The 23,078-nt window shown below is 36.6% G+C and overlaps 1 protein-coding gene across 5 annotated transcripts in view; it reads right to left on the bottom strand.

Moving 5' to 3' along the window:
• NT5C2 (5'-nucleotidase, cytosolic II) overlaps positions 1 to 23,078 on the bottom strand; it is a 137,348-nt gene that overhangs the window by 40,683 nt on the left and 73,587 nt on the right. For all 5 annotated transcript variants that reach the window (XM_021700116.1, XM_021700117.1, XM_021700114.1 and 2 more), the window contains one exon: positions 6,533 to 6,606. In XM_021700116.1, the coding sequence (XP_021555791.1) occupies positions 6,533 to 6,606 (74 nt within the window). The remainder of the gene's footprint in view (positions 1 to 6,532; positions 6,607 to 23,078) is intronic.

Consider the following 23,078-nt stretch of genomic DNA (forward strand, 5'->3'; position numbering starts at 1 on the left):
AATAACCACATAAAGATCTTCAACACCACTAGTTATGAGGGAAATACAAGATAAAATCACAATAACACGGGCGCCTGGGTGGCTCAGTCGTTGAGCGTCTGCCTTCGGCTCAGGTCATGATCCTGGGGTCCCGGGATCGAGTCCCGCATCGGGCTCCCTGCTCCGCGGGAAGCCTGCCTCTCCCTCTTCCACTCCCCCTGCTTGTGTTCCTGCTCTAGCTATCTCTCTCTCTGTCAAATAAATAAATAAAATCTTTAAAAAAAAAAAATCACAATAACACTACACATTTACTAAAATGGCTAAAATTCAAAGGATTGATAATATCAAGCATAGGTGAGGACTGGATCAAGTAGAATTTTTATGTTTGCTGGGTGGGACTTTAAAATGGTATCACTACTTTGAAAAACCATCTGTCTATTTCCTATAAGGTAAACATATAATCTGGCAATTGTACTCCTATTTACCCAAGAGAAATAAAAATATACATCCACAGAAAGACTTGTAGTATGTAGAACCAATGTTCATAGCAGTTTTACTCATAATAGCCCCAAAGGGAAACAACTCAAACATCCATCAACAGATAAACAGATAAACAAATTGTGATATATAGGTATCCCCCACTTGTTGAAAGTTCAAGTCATGCCACTTAACTTTGATTGAAAGACCTACATTAGTACTTGTTTTTGCTAACTGAAATAAATCTAAAGAGGATTTTTGCTTTCATGAAAAAAGTTGAAAAGCAAAAATGGTATTCAGCATTTGTTTTGCAAGCAGCCCTTATAAAGGTGGTATGCATCACAAGCAGCAAGAGTGGCTCTGCCACACTCCTTCCCTGGGACTTACACTCAACATGTCAGCATCAAGCCACCATAGCTTTGAATTATGTCTGTAACCAACTGTGCTTTACCTCAACTTATTTTGTGTATCCATTAGCAAGATGTGTTTTAAGGTATCAGAAAAGCCTAAGAAAAGTTATCTTGGGGGGTCTAGAAATCCTCAAAAATGTTTCCATATAAATTAATAGTAACTATTTCTTTGCTTTATGACATTTCAGCTTACAAACAGTTTCATGGGAACGCTATACTTTCAGATAGCAGGAAAAACCTGTACCCATACAATGGACTATTACTTGACTCCCCCCTCCAAAAAGAATATAGTTTAAAGAAAAACATGATAATTGTATAATGCTTACTGGTTAACATCACTAGTAATAAGACTTACCAACATTATGTACCCCTGGTATTATACTGTGAGAAGGGTACACCATCTCTGTAGTGTTCTTCACAAATATGCATAATACTTCAATTATGTGAAAAAACATCAGACAGACCCAAACTGTGGAAGATTCTACAAAAATATCTAACCAGTACTCTTCAAAAGTGTCAAAGCAATGAAAGACAGGACTGTCACAGAAGACACTAAGGAAATATGACAACTAAATGCAATGTGGGATCCTAGATTGGAATAAAGAACCTCAGTGGGAAAATTTGTAAAAACTGAGTAACGTCTGTAGTTCAGTTAGTAGTACTACACTAATGTTAATTTCTTAGCTCTAAAATTGTACTGTGGTCAACTGTAGTCAAGTAAGAGGTCACCATTAGAAGAGAATAGAGGCCAACTATTATTTTTGCAGCTCTTCCATAGGTCTAAAATTATTTCAAACTTTTTATAGTTTAAAAATGTTAGGGGTAATAAAAAAATGAACTATTTACTGACAGACACAACAACATCAATAAATCACAAAAACATTATGCTGAGCAAAAGAGGCCAGACACAAGAGTACATACTGCATGATTGCATTTATATGAAATTCTGAAAAGGACAAAATTAATCTATAGTGACAAAAAGCCCTGAGGCAAAGAGCGGGAGGGCGAACTGACTTCAAAGAGGCAATGAGGGCACTTTTTGGAGTGATGGAAATATTCTTTATCTTAAGTGGTAGTTAGACACGTGTATACATTTTGTCGAACTAAATTTATATACTTAAAATGCATGTTTTATTATATGTAACTTATTCCTCAATAAAGTTTATTAAAATTTAAAAAATAAGTTCATATTTAAAAGTATTTCACTTGAATAGTGCATATTTTATACTGGGTAAACTCAAATACAGTGACTGATTCTTTTTTTTATATAGTTTTTAATTAATTTTTAAGTTTTTAATCACCTGATGCTCATCACAACAAGTACAATCCTTAGTCCCCCCCCCTCTATTTCACATTCCTTCACCCACCTCCCCTCTGGTAACCAGCAGTTTGTTCTCTAGAGTTGAGTCTGTTTCTTGGTTTCTCTCTCTTTTCCCCTTTGCTCGTTTGTTTCTTAAATTCCACATATGAGTGAAATAATATGGCATTTGTCTTTTTCTGACTGACTTATTTCACTTAGCATTATACTCTCAAGCTCCATCCTTCCATTGCAAATGCCAAGATTTCATTCTTTTTATGACTGAATAATATTCCATTGTGTGTATATGTGTGTGTGTGTGTGTGTGTGTTTATCACATCTTCTTTGGGTAAATACCCAGTAGTGCAATTCCTGGATCATAGGGTAGTTCTATTTTTAATTTTTTGAGGAAGCTCCATACTGTTTTCTACACTATCTGCACCAGTTTGCATTGCCACCAACAGTGCACAAGGGATCCTTTTTCTCCACATCCTCACCAACACCTGTTGCGTCTGTGTTTTTGATTTTAGCCATTCTGACAGGTGTGAGGTGATACCTCATTGTAATTTCGATTTGCATTTCCCTGATGATGAGTGATGCTGAGCATCTTTTCATGTGTCTGTTGGCCATCTTTTGTCTTCTTGGGAGAAATGGCTGTTCTTCTCCCCATTTTTATTTTTTTTTATTTATTTTTTTAATGATTTTATTTATGTATTTGAGAGAGCGAGAATGAGAGAGAGTACATGAGAGGGGGGAGGGTCAGAGAGAGAAGCAGGCTCCTCGCCGAGCAGGGAGCCCGATGCGGGACTAGATCCCGGGACTCCAGGATCATGACCTGAGCCGAAGGCAGTCGCTTAACCAACTGAGCCACCCAGGCGCCCTCCCCATTTTTAATAAGATTATTGAGTTTTAGAAGTTCTTTATATATTTTGGATACTAACCCTTTCTTGGATGTCATTTGCAAAAACCTTCTCCTGTTCAGTAGGTTGTCTTTTAGTTTTGTTGACTGTTTTCTTCGCTGTGCATAAGCTTTTTATTTTGATGTAGTTTCCATAGTTTATTTGCTTTTGTTTCCCTTGCCTCAGGGGACCTATCTAGAAAAAAGTTGCTATGGCTGATGTAAGAGAAACCCCTGCCTCTACTCTCTTCTAAGATTTTTATGGTTTCAGGTCTCACATTAAAGTCTTCATTTTTTTACAGTTTTTAATTTTTTATCTTAATATAGTGATTAATTCTTAAACTGATTTATTAAAACTTATGTACCCAAACTGTTCATTCTATATTTACTGAGCACCTGCTACAGGACAGGCTTTAGGAAACACATAGGATATAAAAGTGAAAAAGAAAGCCCTTGCCCTTGAAGAACTCACAGGCCAGTGGGGAAACAGGCAAGCAAACAAAAGCTGCAAATGATATATAAATTGCTCTTAGGAAATGATGTACCAAGGTGTCAGGACTGCAGAGAAGACAATGTCTCAGACAAGGCTTCAGAACAAATATAAACCCTTTCCAAGAACTTATCCTGTGAGGCTATTACACTTATTCCAGGGATGTTTATTCCAAATACTCAAAGCTTTCAAAAAAATCTTCTTTTAATCTTGTCTCTATACTTTATGGCACATTTTTCTGACGAAAAGTCCTTAGCACTTCATGGGTGTGGTTTTTTTGTTTTTTAAATAATAAAAGTTATTCTCAGATAAATTTAATGAATACTATTCTGGAAAACAGGAGAAGAGTACAAGCCAATAAACTTGTTTTCCTATGTGCTTTATGAAGTGAAGGTAGTACCATAAGAAGACTAGCAATGTTTTTCATCCAACACTGAGTTGTTGAAATAATGTACAGTTTCTCAAGGGGGACTCCTTTATTATTTTTTTATTTATTTTTATTTTTATTTTTAAAGATTTTATTTATTTATTTGAGAGACAGAGAGTGAGAGACAGAGAGCATGAGAGGGGGGAGGGTCAGAGGGAGAAGCAGACTCCCTACCGAGCAGGGAGCCAGATGCGGGACTCGATCCCGGGACTCCAGGATCATGACCTGAGCCGAAGGCAGTTGCTTAACCAACTGAGCCACCCAGGCGCCCTTTTTTATTTATTTTTAAAGATTTTATTTATTTGACAGAGAGAGCGAGAGAGCACAAGCAGGGAGAGCAGCAGAGGGAGAGGGAGAAGCAGGCTCTCTGCCGAGCAGGGAGCCCAATGCGGGACTTGATCCCATGACCCTGGGATCATGACCTGAGCCAAAGGCAGACGCTTAACCATCTGAGCCACCCAGGTGCCCCAAGAGGGACTCCTTTAAAGGGCATTACCCGTTTGAGTGCTTAAGTCCTGGTTTGTTTGTTTAAGGGAGGGAGCCTAGTACTTTGAAATTATACCTCACTATAAATTGTCATTGTTCAAAATGATAATTTAAACTTACCATAATACATATATACATGTGTGTGTATACTCACACACACATTTAAATGTATACTTAGGTTTGAATCTCAGTTCAGCTATATCATAGCTAAACACCCTTGGACAAAGTCCTTAATGTCCTAGCATCATCTGTAAAATGAAGACAACAGTAATATCTGCCTCATAGAGTTTTTGTAAATATTAAATAAGTGACGTGAACGAGATAATCCATGTATTAAATGAGATAATCTATTATTAGAACAGGGCTTACTTAGCACATAATAAGCACTTAATAAGTGTTAATAATTAACTATTATATTTATATATAAGCAAAGTATATTAGTATCTTCACTAAGAATAAGCATTAAAATATGAAGTGGGATTAAAAAAACAAAAAAGCAAAAAGAAGAAATCATAAGGTATCTTTAAAGTTTAGAGACTTTTTTCAGTGACTTTTTCATTAAACAAGAGAATTCATTTTTTCATTATTCTGTGGGAACATGTAGTTATCGCAATGCTCAGTAACAAAATGTGCCTGAACAGTACAGGTTTTCAATAAACACTAACAACTATTTCAATACAATGAGATTGTCTTAATAACCAAGGGAAAAAAAATCTGTCACTTTTTGTTCCCATTAACTTCTACTTCTGCTTTAGATAGTATCTCTTTCAGCTGAATTATCTTACCATTCCTTTCCCTGGAGAGGTAAAATTCTAGAAAGGAGAGAGACTGTAGGATTTTCTCCCAATTTGGAAGATCTACCCTGAGAAAGTACAGTACTTCCAACTTGCTTTCTGAGAAGCGGTCCTAAAAGTGTCTGTGTCCAATCAGAAAAATATGTAAGGATAAAAATGCAGCAAAAACAACTTTAAGGCAATAGAAAATGAAATAAACAACAAAGAGTATGGAGGGAAGAAAGGGAAATTCAAACCAAGTCAGTGTATATTTTTAATATATAACTTGTTTGGTATATAGCATAGCTACATCTATGTGGCAACTACCTATAAACTGCATATGTTCATTTTTGCATTATTATATTACAATACATATTTACATATATTTATAATACATTTATGTGTTATAATGAATATTATTATATTAGCCTAAATTGAACATCAAATTGAGATCTAATTTGAGATGGAACTCAGTTTTCTAATACTGTTATAAGACGTTTCTGAAGAAAGTGAATTTATACATTTTAAGATTTTTGTGTAAAGACAGTATTTTTTAGAGAAAATTTCTGAAAGATTCTTTTTCAAGTGTCATGGCAATGCACACATGCATGCATATACATATATACACATGTACTCAACTCAGTCCTTCATCTCTACTACTTAAATGACATTTTCACATCAAAATCAAACAAATTTTTAATAAAAACTTCATAAGTTCTGAAGAGATCTTGCAACTGTTAACTAATCCATTGATTATATCAAATATATCTCAGAGATAGGAAGGGAAAAACAGTACAGCGCTGTGTTTAAAGTCTACTTGATAATGAACAAAGCAAACAGCTCTAATTTTTTAAAAGTCTTTACATAGTGCATTTGCAATCGTTTCAAAGGAAATAAACACATTTTCCATTTGTCTTAAGAATAACATTAAAATTTTTAACTGTTAAATTTTCCTTGGGTAGAACAAGAGATACAAAATTCCATCACTGAAGAATAGTTTTACAAAGTAAAAGCCAAAAGTGCCCTGATATACAAATTAATGTATAATTTCACCATACTATTTCTTACCAAGGACTCTAAAATAATTTAGCACTTGTTCTACATATCTATACCATGTAAATTTCAAGGATATCTGATAATTTCAATATTCATAAATATCAATGGAAGGAGCTTTGATAACAAGAGCTTCTAGTAGCTAAATATATGATTAAATCAAGTGTTTACTGAATTGCCTCCTGTAGACCCACTCTGTTATATATAAAGCAGTTTTTAAGCAATCAAAAAGTGCTACTCACCAGCAAGTGTATAATCCATATCAAAACCAAAACACTTTATTTTTTCCATGGCTAAACTTCGGTTCACAAACACCCTAAAAAAAGAAGCAAAAAATGATCTCTCAATTAACACTGAAGCAAATCCCCCCCCCCAAAATTCCTAAATTTAATGTAATTATTTGGTTATCTTTCTAGATTTTTTTCATTTAAATACCAGTATTAAGATTCATAACAGGGGCACCTGGGTGGCTCAGTTGGTTAAGTGTCTGCCTTCGGCTCAGGTCATGATCTCAGGATTCTGGGATGGAGCTCCACTTCCACATCAGGGCTCTGGCTGGCTCCCTGCTCAGTGGGGAGTCTGCCTCTCCCTCTCCCTTTGCCCCTCCCCCTGAAGCATCTGCCTTCAGCTCAGGTCATGATCCCAGGGTCCTGGGATAGGAGTCCTGCATCGGGCTCCTTACTCAGTGGGAAGCCTGCTTCTCTCTCTGCCTGCTGTTCCCCCTGCTTGTGCTCGCTCACTCTTCTCTCTGACAAATAAATAAAATCTTTAAAAAAAAAAGATTCATAACAAAATTATTCAAGTCCTTCTTATACCATAAATGAAATCAGATAAATGAAAATATACGTATTTTCTTAACTGTGTCTTAGTATTAACAATGCCATGTGCTAAAGACTTCAGAGAATCAGCTCTCCTTTTCTAAGTTTGACTCCCTAAGATAAATTTATTTTTGAGATTTTATAATACATTCACTCATTCATTTATAATTTATTTAATAAACAGAGTTCATTTAAAGCCTACAACATGCCAGATACTAAAGACATAAACATAAATATATTCGTTCAAACGCTGAGTGCTTACTATATCCCAAACAAGGTACATGATACAGCAGTGAATGAACAAGAGTACCTGCCCTTATGGAACTTCTATTTTAATTTACAATCTCTATCCTTGAGGAATTCAGCCTAGCAGGAGAGACACTTATACACAAATGATTTCAGCAATTCGATAAATGCTATAAAATAAGACAGAGGCAAGGATACCACTTCTTTAGAGACCAGAAGAGATGTCTGAGATGAATCTTAAGCAATCAGTAGAAGTTTTTCAATTGGACAAAGCAACAAAGGCAATCCAGGCAGAATAACTAAGCAAGGACAAGGTTTATAGTGAACTATAAAATATTTACTATGGCTGGAGCAGAGGAGTTTTGTTTGGTTTTGCTTTCCTGTTTGTTTTTGCAAAAGGTTTTCCAGAAGGGCAGGGGTAGGAAGAAGGGGCAATAAAAGCTATGAAGCTAAAAAGGTTAGTAGTAGTCAAAATCATGAAGACTCTATATGCCACATTAGAGTTTGGACTTGATTGTGCAAGCAAGGACAAATTACCAGATTTTGAAGAAATGAAATAATCAGAGTCAAATTTCAGAAAGATCACTTTTGAAGACATGGGGAAAACTAAACATATAATAGCATGGCAAACCATCACCATGATGATGTTTTGGGGTAAGTTTTAATCATCTCTGAAAACAAAAATATCCTTTCGGGGCACCCAGGTGTCTCAGTCAGTTAAGTGTCCGACTCTTGATTTTGTCTCAGGTCATGATCTCAGGGTTGTGAGGTCAAGTCCCATGTCAGGGTCTGCGCTGGGCATGGAGCATGCTTGGGATTCTCTCTCTCCCTCCTCCTGCTCCCTCTGCCCTTCCCCACCGCTATCTTAACACACACACACACACACACACACACACACACCCCTTTCCATCTCATCCCCAGCTTACACACACACACACACACACACACCCCTCTTTCCATCTCATCCCCAGCTTACACACACACACACACACACACACACACACACACACACACCTTTCCATCTCATCCCCAGCTTGACAGCCAAAATTATTGAATGGTTTATCCTCTTATTACCAAACCTTTTCTTTGCCTTCATTTTAGAAGTAACTATGAGAAATGAGAATGCTACAAATAAAATAAAGATGCTTGGGCTGGGCTCCTACTCACGATGTAGGTCAATAATCTCCAAAGAGGAGTGACTATACTAGGGGATGCAGAAGACTCCACTGGGTACAAAAAGAAGGTATGAGATCTTCAACTGATACTTATTTCATCATTTAAATATGCTTAATTTGTGTATGTTTTCTACTATATACAAATAAGGACAATAGTCCATGAAGGGATGAATGTTCTACGTTTTAACTGATGGAATACTGGGGAGTTTGGGAACCACTAATCTAGGTAATGACTCTTCACCAACTCATATATTACTATTTCAAGTTTTAACAGAAAACTTCCTCTCATCTCAGAATGTATGCACTAATTTTAAATGCAGACCAAAAAAATCAAGTATTTGCTTAGAAATATTTTAATCAAGGACTTAAAATCAATAGGCCCTTGAATTAAGAACTGTTAATCTTCTGAAAAATACGAAAATCATTACTTATCTTAGTGTGTTATGCACACTGGATTAGCTCTATAAAACCCTTAGTTCCTGAGAACTAAATCCTGAGAATTAATGCCAGTATTGGTATTTACCTCCTTATCTCTGTAATACTGTAGATTAACACTTTATTTTTCTAATGGGATTATGTACATCAATTATGCTTTACCCAGTTTATCTACTAAGTACAGATGAGTTATATATGTAAGTCAATGTTTAAAATCTAGGTAATACTGAGTCTTGTATATTAGTTTTGCCACTAACCAATGATGGACTATATTTTATATACAAAGTACCTAAAAGGCCTATTTATAATTCTTCTTACCCCAAATTACTGTAGCAATATTCCTTTGGATTTTGGGCTTCCTCTGCAGATAGGTGTTTTTCTTTTCCCTTTTCTTGGGGCTTCTTTTCCCCTTAATTAGACCTGTTGGGCGCTTTGGTCTCCTATTTTAAGATGCCCTAATACAAGTCCTTTCTAATAGATGGGAGGGAGATAGAAGCCTAATGGATAGCCGAAAGATCCAAGGAACTACAAGATAAAAGACACCCACTCAAATCTTTTATTAAACACCCACCAACCCAAATATATCACCATGATCTTTCTACCACTTCATCAAATTTCACCCTGCTTTTACTGATAAAGTATCTACTTTATTATCACCTTTTCTCAGTTACATAAATCCTTTTGAAGGCACAAGAGGGGTAAGACACAAAGCAATGGTTCTAACTCTGGAAACCAAATGTTGCCACTGAAGATTAGGCTTTTCAAACACACTCTCAATTCAGGCTAGAGGCCAACTGGATCAAATCCTTGATCAGAGCCCAAACAGCTGACATGCCTAAAATATTCTATGGGAATTCAGGCAGGAACGATTGCAAAGATTCTTACGATACAACCCAGGAGGGATACATGTTGGGACCACATGATAAAAGAAACAGCTTGGTTTCTGATAGAATGATGTGAGCTGGTTTCAGCACAGCTCAAATCACAGGGTAAAAAACAGACTTTGCTACTATCAATCAATCAGTGCTAAAGGTAGAAAGAAACTATCAACAGACCCAGCAAGATAGCTTACCAGTTTATTTCTTGGTCAGAAGAAAGATTAAGCCTGTACTCCTTTATAACATTATTTTAAGGATATGAAGATTATAATGCACCTTAGGTATATTATCCATACAAACTCTTGGAATCACATATGTTGGGAATATGAAAATCTATTGTTTTTGCCAAAATTATGACTGCTAAATATCCATCAAATCGCACTCTTTCCCCCTCGATTAACTTGTTACCTTATTCAATTAGCACATTTGTTGAAAGCCTACTACAAAGCCAGAACCACTTTGTTTCAGGGAGTAGACTGAGTGAGGAAAGACTTTTTAGATGCGTAACTTTAGGAAATAAGATGTTGTCTTATGAAGACCTTCCACTAAATATCCTTCATCTTTTCACTTTCATTCAAAATAAGTAACCTCATCCACAGAAGAAATTCCTGAATTTAAGAAACAATCACTCCTGTCTCCCCTTCTCAATCCTATTATGAAACAAAAAGAAAAATCTCACATATGTTTTCATCTCTTCTTTCCCTATAAAACATGGAAGGAAAGGGCAATAAGGGAATTAAATCTAATTTGGGTGCGAATATCTAAAGTGTATTAAGTAAAGCTATAATGACAAAAGGGGACAGCTGGGTTATAGAGAATTGCAATAATACATACTCTTAAGATTTACAGAGATAATAAATACCCAAATGCTGAAAGTATGCACTGACTTCAGAAGACAGGCAGCCTGGGGCCAGAAATATCATGTCTCCAGGATACAGTCTTCAAGAGAAACAATCTCTTGGCCCCAAACTAATCACTATTCTTTACTGTTACAACAAAAGAGAATATTAGGCACTGTATCAGTTAAAAGACTGGCTCACTGTCCCACCATACATTTAAAACAAAAGACTGTATCTGCTTGGAGAATTCAAAAATTTCTATTGGTCCCAGGGCCTTGACTCTGTCTGGGCCAATGCCAATTTACTCGTGTCACTTTTCTAAATTATTAACCAGTGGAACACACTCTACTATAGACCTCCACTTCCGGAATGTGAATACATTTGTGAAATGAACTTTCCAAAGCTTATTTTAAATAAAGCACAAAGTCTCCACAAAGCATGACTGACCTAAGCATCCAACCTTAAAATGCAATTATCAGTCAGAAATTCCTACATATTAAGGCATTTGCAAGATACAGATTTGAGCATTAACAAGAGAAACCATCTTTAGGAAACAACACATATTAAACCTGGCACTATAAAACCAGGCACAGATTTAGACAGAGATAAATTTAACAGCTTTTACTATCACATCCCACCACAGTAAGGCATGAAATTTAAAGAAATTCTATCCAAGGAAATATAGATATTAACCATAAGAAATAAGACTATGTGCTTTAAGAGTAAGGATCTAGTATCTTCATACTTAAAGAACACGAACATGCAATTTACTAAATTTAGAATTTTGTCAATAGCAAACTTGTAGCAGTTTTGAGATTTAACTCATAATTCAAAGCAGCATTACCTCATCTGTCACTGGTTGCCGTTCTGCAATGCGTGAAACTATCTGAGTCAATAAGTTCTTGAAGTCACATAACAAAATTCTTCTTCAAGTCCCTAGTATAATTTATTTCTGTGTAACTTTAACCTAACTTCAAAAAGACTGTTTTAGTCTGAACCAAGCCCCTCAACAGCATGTATCTTCTGAGACTGTTGGAGAAAACACCTCTGTGTCTAATTTAACTTGTCATTGGATATCACTGTTGCTCCACACAAATCCATTTGGAAGAGTTTCTTTGGCGATGGTGCACTTTATCCCTAGCTCCTCCCCCTGTCTAGAGTCACAATTTCCTGGCCAAGGGCCCAACAACAGTTACTGCAACAACAAATGAGACTAAAGATACAAGTATAAAATCTTCTTGGGCATGTTTTGGTTATGGGTTTGTGTAATAATATACTCAAAGCTTGTTGCAATCAAAGAAAAGTTACAAGTGCTTTTTCAAGATCAGATCGAGAGTATAAATTTAGATTATGAACCAAACAATGTCTCTTTGTGAGTATATATGTGTGTTTACTTAAAATATGCTATAATGTGGATTTCTGTTGAAAATCTAATTTAGTATCTTTCTCCCCACACTAGTTTCTATTTCTGCTTTTGGCACTCTCCTTTTACCACTCAACCCTAAAATCTACTTAATATTGTTTCCTCTCCCTCAAATCCACATCATCTCATCTGCCTTCATTTAAATTTCCAAATGTCGGGGGGCGCCAGGGTGGCTCAGTCAGCTAAGCTGCCTTCGGCTCAAGTCATGCATAATCCAAGGGTCCTGGGATCCTTGGGCTCCGTGCTCAGCAAGGAGCCTGCTTCTCCCTCTGCCCCTCCCCCTGCTTATGCTTTCTCTCACTCTCTCACAAATAAATAAAATCTTTAAAAAATAAATAAATAAAAATAAATACATTTCCAAATGTCTATGGAAACCAAATCTTCCATTCAATTCATACTGCTACCAACTTGTCCAGGTCCTTGTTAACTCATTAACTCTTCAGCAATCACCTTCCAATTGTTCTGCCTGCACACTAATAGCCAAATTGATTGTTTTGAAGTACTGCTACTCAAAGTGTGGTGTGTGGTCCACAGACCAATGCTGGTCTGTGAATAGTCCTCACTAATCCATGACAAGATACATACAGAAATTGCAAGTATTTAGAAACTTTTATAGCAGTTGTGAAATTTTATGTTTGTTGAATGGAATAATAAAAAATGCAGGGGTGCCTGGCTGGCTCAGTCCAAAGAGCATGCAACTCTTGATCTCAGGGTTTTGAGTTTGAGACCTATGTTGGGTGTAGAGATTACTTAAACTTAAAAAAATATACAGACTTACATGTCTCTTCATTTTCCTAGTAATTCATTTTTACTATATTTTATAAATGCATCGATTTGAAAAGATTGGGATGAAAACAAAGAAACAAAAAATGACCCCCCATCACTGATGGTTTGAGAAACACTGTCCTAAAGCCCAGCTCCAACCATGTCACTCTCCTACTTAACCTTCAGACATTCCTCACTACCTACCCAAACTATATAAGTTTTTGTATCTTCAAGGAGTTCAAAGCTTTCCACCATCTTTCCAAAATCAGTTTTATCTCATATTGCTCCACATCATGCACCTTCTGCTCTAATAATCAAAATGAACTACTTGCTATTTCCTAAAGGTGCCCTGAGCTTTGTTTATGCTGTTCCCCATACCTGAAAAATATCCTCCTCAGTTATCTCTAATTTTTCAAGACACAGCAATCTCAGGTGATTTCTTCAAGAAACTATTCTGGCTGTGCCACAGAACTACTTGCAGTGATGCCTCTGGGTCTCAGATTACTTTTCTACTTAATGAAAGAGATTATAGAGTTGTGATCCATGTGAGAGATTTGAATATTCAAAATCCTTTATTTTAGCCTGTGGTATATTTTGTCACATATATAAAATATACAGGTAGTTCTCTTACTCTTTACTGGATTATAAACTTTGAGGCCAGGATTTACTGCCTTCCCAAAACCTAGCATAGGGCCTTGTAAAGAGCAGACACAATATTTAACTGAGTACTGGGTTTCTTTTGGGGGTAGTAAAAATGTTCTAAAATTAGACAGTGGTACTGGTTACACAACTCTGTGAATATACTAAAACCACTGAATTATACACTTTAAAAGAGTGAATTGGATGGTATGTGAACTATATTTCTGTAAAGTTGTTATTTAAAAAACATAATTGCAAGGCCTCATTCCGCCTTTATGTCCCTATCCTTCAGGAAAAAGTATGCTTGGCAATGTAAAAACATATAGGTAAGAACTTTCTAATTTATGAAATGGACTCCTAAAAATTGAAGTTCAAATATCATGGATCTACAGACACAACAAAAACATTCTGGACTAGATTTTATAAAAGAAAAAAATGATTGGGATGCCTGGGTGGCTCAGTCGGTTAAGCGTCTGCCTTCAGCTCGGGTCATGATCCCAGGGTCCTGGGATCGAGTCCCGCGTCGGGCTCCCTGCTCCGTGGGGAGCCTGCTTCTCCCTCTGCCTCTGCCTCTCTCTCTCTATCTCTCATGAATAAATAAATAAAATCTTAAAAAAAAAAAGAAAAAAATGATTTAAATAGCATTAGTTTTTGTTTTCATAAACTTCAGCCAATAATTTACTAATATGTCTGAGTATTTTCTCTGAGGAACACCCTCAGAAGGGATATATTTTGTCACATTGTGCCAAGAGAACAGCAGCCTGTGCTTTAAAAGCCTGAACAACAGGGGCACCTGAGTGGCTCAGTCGGTTAAACGTCCGCCTTTGGCTCAGGTCATGATCTTGGGGTTCTGGGATCCAGCCCTGCATGGAGCCTAGCGTCAGGCTCCATGCTCCGTGGGGAGTTTGCTTCTCCCTCTCCCTCTGACCCTTCCCCCGCTCATGATTTCTCTCAAATAAATATTTTTAATAAATAATTAAAAGTCTGAATAAGCATATTATCATTTCTAAAGTAAAACATGAATTAATTATAATATTCACTTTTCTCACTCAATTATTCAATATAAAAATGTTATGGTGAAAGAAGTGACTATGGTGGCATACACAGAACAAAATAAAAGATGATTAAAATTTAAGATGCCATTACTTGTAAAACTCACCGATTTTATATGCCACTAAAAGCGGGGGGGATGACTAAGAAAATTTAGGGCCTCATAAAGCTAGGGTATCACAGGGCTACCCATAACATGATGAAAAAGAAGAAAGAAATCTGCAACATAGAAGAAACACACAACTTTGTACATCTCAGCCCTGACATAGTCTAGGGCAGGGGGAAAACCTCCCCTTGAGAATCTGAAGAGTCATGTAGTAGGTTTATGGTCTGAATTTACACTACTAGTATGGTTAATATTGCCACTAGGTGACTAAAAGAAACACAGTTATCTGGAAGAACTCGACTTAATTCTAGGTGGTATACTGCTAAATGCAGCCCAATTTCAGAGATGTTTAAATGTTAAAAATGTGTATAAAATACTAAGAGTACTGATCATACTATCTTTCCACTGAAACTTTCAAAACATACTTTAAGGAAGAGACATTAAAATTCCTTTCACCTCCTTTCCCAAATGAAGGAACTGCAGTAATGAGAGCAGGATGGCGGGGAATAAAAGAAAAAGCTAGCAAATGAAGAATACACAAATTAAGGGAGAAACTGAAGACAGTATCAGTATTCTGAATATAAATTTACTGTTCTAAAACCTTGGTCTAATTAAATACAGGTTTTTCAAATCCTTTTTTCCCTATTTTCCTCTAAGTTCTTTTTCATTTTTTTCTCCACAATTGTTTTAAAGATTTCATTTATTTATTCAGGGAGGGGGGGAACAGGACGGGAATGGAACGGACAGGGAAGGACAACAAGCAGACTCCCTGCTGAGCACAAGCCCTTGCAATGCAGGGCTAGATCTCAGGATCCTGAGACCATGACCTGAGCCAAAACCAAGAGTTGGAGGCTTAACCAACTGAGCCACCCAGGCACCCCTTCTCCTCAAATTTTTAAAGTAAAGACCAATGTACCAGCGTATAGAGGATAATTTATAAAATGCAGCAAAATACAAAAGTTGAATTTTGTGGAATAAAAATGAAAAGGAAGTATGATTATCCAATGTTATCATTAGGCCAACTTAAAAATTGTACTGATGGGGCGCCTTTGGCTCAGGTCATGATCCTGGAGTCCCGGGATCGAGTGCCGCCATCGGGCTCCCTGCTCGGCAGGGAGTCTGCTTCTCCGTCTGATCCTCTTCCCTCTCATGCTCTCTGTCTCTCATTCTCTCTCAAATAAATAAATAAAATCTTAAAAAAAAAAAAAAAATTGTACTGATGGTGCCTATAATGGGAAAGAGAGGTCAATATCTAGAATTTAGGGGAGCCTGGGTGCTCAGTTGGTTAAGCCTCCAACTCTTGGTTTCAGCTCAGGTCATGATCCCAGGGATCCTAGGATCCAGCCCGGAGACAGAGAGGCTCTGCACTCAGCAGGGTGTCAGCTTCTATGCCTCTCTCCTTCTCCCTCTGCTCCTCCCCTGGCTCGCGCATACTCTCTAGATATATAAAATAAAGAAAAATTTTTAAAAGATTTTATTTATTTGACAGAGAGAGAGCAAGTGAGCGTGCACAAGTAGGGGGAGCAGTAAAGGGAGAGGGAGAAGCAGGCTCCCCACTGAGCAGGGAGCCCGACGTGGGATCATGACCTAAGCTGAAGGCAAACGCTTAACGAACTGAGCCACCCAGGTGCCCCTAAAATAGAAATCTTAAAAAAGGGCGCCTGGGTGGCTCAGTTGGTTAAGCGACTGCCTTCGGCTCAGGTCATGATCCTGGAGTCCCGGGATCGAGTCCCGCATCGGGCTCCCTGCTCAGCGGGGAGTCTGCTTCTCCCTCTGACCCTCCCCCCTCTCATGCTCTCTCTCTATCTCATTCTCTCTCTCAGATAAATAAATAAAATCTTTAAAAAAAAAAAAAAAAAAGAAAAGAAATCTTAAAAAAAAAAATCTAGAATTTAAAATAAAAGCAAATGATAAAACTCATATCCTAAAGCATCTGTATTTCCCCAAGTACATTCCCTTGAATAAGGATAAACAATAACATGGGCACCTGAGTGGCACAGTCAGTTAAGTCTCAGATTCTTGATTTCGGCTCAGGTCAGGATCTCAGGGTCCTGAGATTGAGCCCTGTCTGGGGCTCCACACTGGGCGTGGAACCTGCTTAAGATTCTTTCTCTCCCGCTGCTCCTCCACACCCCCCCCAACCCCCCCCGCCTCCGGTTCACACTCTCTCTCAAATAAATAAAATCTTAAAAAAAAAAAGCACTACCCAAACTCTTTTCTCTTTTGCATTCTCATCAGCAATACATTGGAGTCTGTGTTTTTAATTTTAGTCATTCTAGTGGGTCTGCAATGGTATCTTATTGTGGTTTTAATTCATATTTCCCTAATGACTAAAGATGTAGAGCATCTTTTCAAGTACTTATTGGCCAGATCTTTTTCTGTGTGAAACAGCCATTCAAATCTTTTGCCCACTTTTTTCTTAAAGATTTTATTTATTTGTGAGAGAGAGAAAGAGAAAGCACAAGCAGAGGGATTGGTAGGCAGAGGAAGAAGCAGGCAGAGGGAGAAGCAGGCTCCCGGCTGAGCAAGAAGCCGGATGCGGGACGTGATCCCAGGACCCTGGGATTATGACCTGAGCTGAAGGCAGATGCTTACCCAAATGAGCCACGCAGGCGTCCCTTTTTGCCCGTTTTTAAACTGGGTTTGTTTGTCTTATTATTATGCTGTGAGAATTCTTCATACATTTTGGATGTAAGTCCTTTATTAGATATATATGTATTGAAAATATCTTCTCCAGTCTGTGGCTTGCCTTTTCATTTTCTTAATGGTGTCTTTCAAATAGCAGAGCAGTTTTGCTTTTATTGTAGTTGTTTTGATGAAACACAAGTGATCAATTTTGACTTTCATGTTATGTATTTTACCTAAGAAATTTTTAGCTAATTCAAGTTCACAAAGATTTTCACCTACACTTTACTTTTTACTTTTATATTTAGGTCTAGGATCCATTTGTGTTATTTTTTATATATGGTTTGAGGTAAAGGTCGAGGTTCACTTTTTTTTCTATATGAATGTTCAGTTGTTCCATCCATTGAATTACCTTGGCCTCACTGCTGAAAATCAATTGACTATATATGCCTGGGTCTATGAATTTGCTATTAGGTTTCACGATCTGTATACGTCTATCCTTACACTAATACCACACTGTCTCCATTACCATAAGTTTACGTAAGACTCAAGTATAATTTCTGGTGATTTAACTGTAGTAACAATCTTTTCCTATTACTATTAGAAAAATATTTCATAGATATCAAATGAAAGACTATACTACATGTCCAAATATCACACATACATAAATTGTGAATATTAGAATTCTTTTCATACAAAGTACAAAATTTATCCATTTATTTCTAAAGATAGCAAAGGAAAATAAAATCTAACTGATTTCATTTATATGATCCATGCATCTCAACTGAACTTGCTCAGGGGTGCCTGGCTGGCTCAGTCAGTAGAGCGTGGAACTCTTGATCTCAGGGTTGTGAGTTCAAGCCCCACATTGGGGGTAGAGCTTACTTTTAAAAAATAAATACATGGGCAATTATAAAAGCAAATCTTAAAAAAAATGAACTTGTTCATGTATCTATTCAGACAGTATGGGAATTGCCCCAGTGGCTCCTAGAAATAAAGCTAAAAGAGTATCTTAGCCCTTACGGTATCCTTTGGTTTATACAGATCTCTTTCTAACTAACCAATTCTAACACATACTTTACCATAGGGGAAAAATTAGCACTAATTACTTTCTAAGAATTTTGACTGCACCTAGAAATATAGTTCTTAAATCTACAAACCAGCTTTATAAACAATCATGTGGGGGTGCCTGGGTGGCTCAGTGGGTTAAGCAGCTGCCTTTGGCTCAGGTCATGGTCCCAGGGTCCTGGGATCAATCCCCGCATCAGGCTCCCTGCTCAGCACCTGCTTCTCCCTCTCACTGTGCCGCTCCCCCTGCTTGTGCTCCCTCGCTCTCTGTCAAATACAATCTTTAAAAAAGAAATAAAGAAATAAAAATTAAAAAAACAATTATGTGTACAAGACTGAGAAATATTACCAACGTGTGTGATCATCTTAATCATAAAAATTGTTTAACAACTACAGGTTTATAGCCAGTGCTTAAAGGAACGAAAAAATACAAACCCTAAAGAGGCAGTCCTTTCATAATTTTTACATTTAAGAAAGTTCAAAATTCTAGTGATAACATGAGAGGTCTAAAAATAATACAGAATTATTACGTCCATGGTTGTTCTCTTTATTCACTAATGAGGTTTAAAATAGCAGGAAAATGGGCCAATTTTGTCTTGCTCACAATCAATACATTATTAGATTAAAAGAAATTATAAAAATGGGGCTCTGAAACTACTTCAAAATTTCTAATAGAACCAAGAATTAGAAAAAGAATTAAGAGCTTCCAGAAAATCAAAATTAAAATTTTACTGATCTTTGAAAAATTTTTTTTAGATCTATGTCCTACTTAATCAAAGGGAATGTCTCTCTGAAATTAACCAGGTCTAGTTATGCTTGAAGGTTAGGAATGAAATAGTATGCAATCATTAAACTTCATGTCACCTATTAGAGTGGTAACAAAAAGAATTCCCATAACAATCCAGACTGAGGTATAAGAGACAATCATTAAAAAAAAAAAGGACAATAAAAACCTTAACACAAAACTATTTTATATTGCCAAATAAAAAGAATAGTGGATTCTACTCAAAATTACTTTTTGCTTACACTTCCCAGAAAGAAACAAAATCACAAGCTGCTTTTCACTCAATCTTTCACACCATTTTCCAAAGGTACAAATTATTTGAAAATGCCTTTGAGGTTTTAATTTCACTCATTTCTATGTAAAATTCTTTGGTAAGACACCACTGTTTGTTTCCAATCTTCATAAATACTTTCTACAGAAAAACAAAATAAGTTTACCACAGAGTAAACACGGTGCTTAAAGCTCACTAAATTTCTACTAGGAGCATCCATCCTCAATGCTGTCTTTCAAAACAGCAATAGTAACTTTACAGTAGATTACAAATAAAACATTAACAATGTAAGCTTTCAGCTAAATTTCTTTTAATCTCTCCTTATACCTTCCCTGTTGGGCTGGTAAAACTGCTTATTAATCTTCCAATTCACAGATGACTAGAACATCTCTTTGCTGAGAAAAACGAAGGAAAAAGAATAATAAACTCACCCTTCCTTAGACATTCTCAAAGATCTACTTCCTCTGGATGAGAATACAGGATCAACAAACAAGCTTCACTGATCTCTTGAGAACTGTAGCTCATTTGTTAAAGCACAGAGAACTCAGGCCCTGAGAGGCCCAACAAATTCGGGCACAATGCCGAACCCTAACCAGGCAATATCTCAGTGACTAATAACCTCAGCTTTAAATACTTAAAAACCTAAGAATAATAGAAAAAAAACTAGAGGGTAGAAAAAATAACTAATGGTCTGAAATGTTTAAGACTGGCCAGTTTAGAAAGGCGACAATCCAAATGGCAAGTTCCCCTAAGAGACAGGAATCGTTACTGGCAAACACACAGAAAAAGCAAATTTACCCCCTAATGAGGCCTGCCAACAGTACGCAAACAATGTGAGTTTCACAGAATGGAGCGACCCTAGTCAGTCCAAATCATTTTTAGTTTACTCTGGAAGAGGGGAAAAAAAAAAATCAACAGGATAAATAACACTATGTTTTAATTCTCAATTAAGTTATTTCCTCCCTTAGAAAATGAACAATGTGAACTACAGAAGAAGGAAGTATTTATATACCGATCATATTACAGGAGGAACATAAAGTATTTCCACACTGAGGTCTTTTTTCCTGATCATTAACTGCTTTTAAAGAAAACATCTGTGTTCACAAATATTTTACTCAATTGCCTGAAAATTTCAGCTCATGTGGAAAGAAATTTACAGATCTCTGGCATATGCGGGATAAATCCAGAACATTCTAAAGGTTAATTCCAAATCTCAAAGCAAGTTGGAAGTTTGAAAGAAAAACATCTGCAACATTCTTACCTCCTGACCAATATAATGTATAGGGATTATGCAACAAGGGGAAAAATAAACAAGTGTGCTAAAGTCTAAGAACACTGAAATGACAAGTATATCCTGCTAATGGTGATTCAAATTAAAAATATACATACCTTAAAGAAATACTACACGAATTAAAACTTTGAATTAAAAAAATTCTCTTTAAATATCACCTAAATATTTTACTAATAAGGTTTCTATTAGCTATTAAAATGTGTAGTTACCATAACTAAAAGCAGTATATCTGAAACAAAAATAACACTGTACGTTAAGTATACTTGAATAAAAATTTTTTTTAAAATAAAGCACTATCTAAATACTATAAATTTCAAGCTAGAATTATTTTCAGTTTATTTAGAAAAGCAGTACTGTATAATGGAAGGAGAATGAGCCCTGGAGCAACTAGGTTTAAATTCTAGCTTCTCCACTTTCTGGCTCTGGAACCTTGAATAAGTTACTTACCCTAAACCTCATATTTTTTATCTACAGAAGACAGGTAACATGTGGTAGGGTTGTTGTCTGTCATTTTTGAGTACTCAAAGAACTATTATAACTTCAGATGTGGGGGTACAGGAAAGCAACTGGGTTGCTTGTCAAGCATTATCTCACCAAAACATCTCTTGGGAAATACTTTTTTAAAAATCTCGTTCTCGGGGTGCCTGGGTGGCTCAGTCATTAAGTGTCTGCCTTCGGCTCAGGTCATGATCCCAGCGTCCTGGGATCGAGCCCAGCATCGGGTTCCCTGCTCCGCGGGAAGCCTGCTTCTCCCTCTCCCAGTCCCCCTGCTTGTGTTCCCTCTCTCGCTGTGTCTCTCTCTGTCAAATAAATAAATAAAAATCTTTAAAAATAGAAAAAAAAAAAAAATCCCGTTTTCAAATTGTACATGAAGATGAAGGACTTTCATAGACTCTCCTCAACCCAAATTCCATAAATACAGAATACAAACAATATGGAAGAATAATGCTTAAAACTGCCAATTTCCCATGGCTTCCCGGGATTTTCAGTATGTGGCTCAGTGTGGTGGAAATAAATGTAATTACTAGTTTAAGGCTTTACTACTTGCAAAGAGAAAGGAAAACAACAATTCTCACTTGAACAAAGGGTATACACATTTACATGAGCTTCCTATGCAAATGATAAAGCACTGAGATGATTAGATCTTTCAAACTCCATTCATATAGTCAAGAAATATTCACTGAATCTCTATGTGCCTGGTACCTATAATACAAAGATGAACATGGCAGTCCTTGATTTTAAAGTGTTCGAAGTCTAATGGAGGAGACCCACGCACAAAGCTTAAAAAGTGTGTAATTATAGTATTAGAGATATGTACAACAAAGAGATGCATCTATATTCTCTTGGCTAAGTCTTACTGAAGGGCAAAATGCCCAAGTTGTTTTTTTAAACTGACAATGTGCGGGGCACCTGGGTGGCTCAGTCAGTTAAGCCTCTCTCTGCCTTCAGCTCAGGTCATGATCCCAGGGTCCTGGGATGGAGCCTCAGGACCATCTCCCTGCTCAACAGGGAGTCTGCTTCTCCCTCTCTCTTTGCCCCTCCCCCTGCTCTCTCTCTCTCCTGCTCTCTCTCAGATAAATAAATCTTAAAAAAAAAAAGAAAAAGAAGAAAACGAAATTAAATGGAATAATGCAAAATGCTAACGTAAGGCCCAGGCTCTTAACCACCATGCTAAAGGATTAGCAGGTATTAATCAGGCTAAAAGGAAAAGAGTGAGTGGATAACATTTCAACAGAAGAGTAACTATGAATGAAGAGCAGCATAGCAGACATTATGATGTATGAAAAAACCTAGACTCAGTTCAGAGTTAATGAAATACAGAGTTGAGGAAGTATCTAAATAAATAAATAATAAATAAATAAAATGTATTGAGAAGGGACTATAAAGATGATCTCCAAACTACTAATCACCTAAGAGAGAGGAGTGAGGGTGATAAGGTAAATGAAGAGGGACTGAACAGACATTTCAGTCTGTATTTCTGTACTCCTGAATATTATACAGTAAGAATTTACTTGGATGTCACCTAAATATTTTTAAACACTGTTAAAAAATAATTAAGAGATTAAAATTTGGGATTATCATATTGAACTGAAATGGTTTAACTTCTGAATAGATGCATTAACAATTAAAATTCTCTTTTAAAAAGCCTTGAAAGGAGAGAGTTGGAAATAGAGCCAGGATGTACTTCAGGTCTTGACTCTTAAACCAAAGTTCTTTAAGATTTAAATGTTTCCTATAATAACTGGAAACTATAAAAAGTAACACAGCATATTTGATAAAAGATTCCAAAATGAAACTCTGACCCAACTAAAAAGAGAATTAGTAAACTAAAAGGTAGGTCTGAAATACCTTCGAGAATGTAACACGGAGAGAAA

Source organism: Neomonachus schauinslandi, chromosome 6 (genome assembly GCF_002201575.2).
Source record: "Neomonachus schauinslandi chromosome 6, ASM220157v2, whole genome shotgun sequence".
In the NCBI taxonomy this organism is placed as follows: domain Eukaryota; kingdom Metazoa; phylum Chordata; class Mammalia; order Carnivora; family Phocidae; genus Neomonachus; species Neomonachus schauinslandi.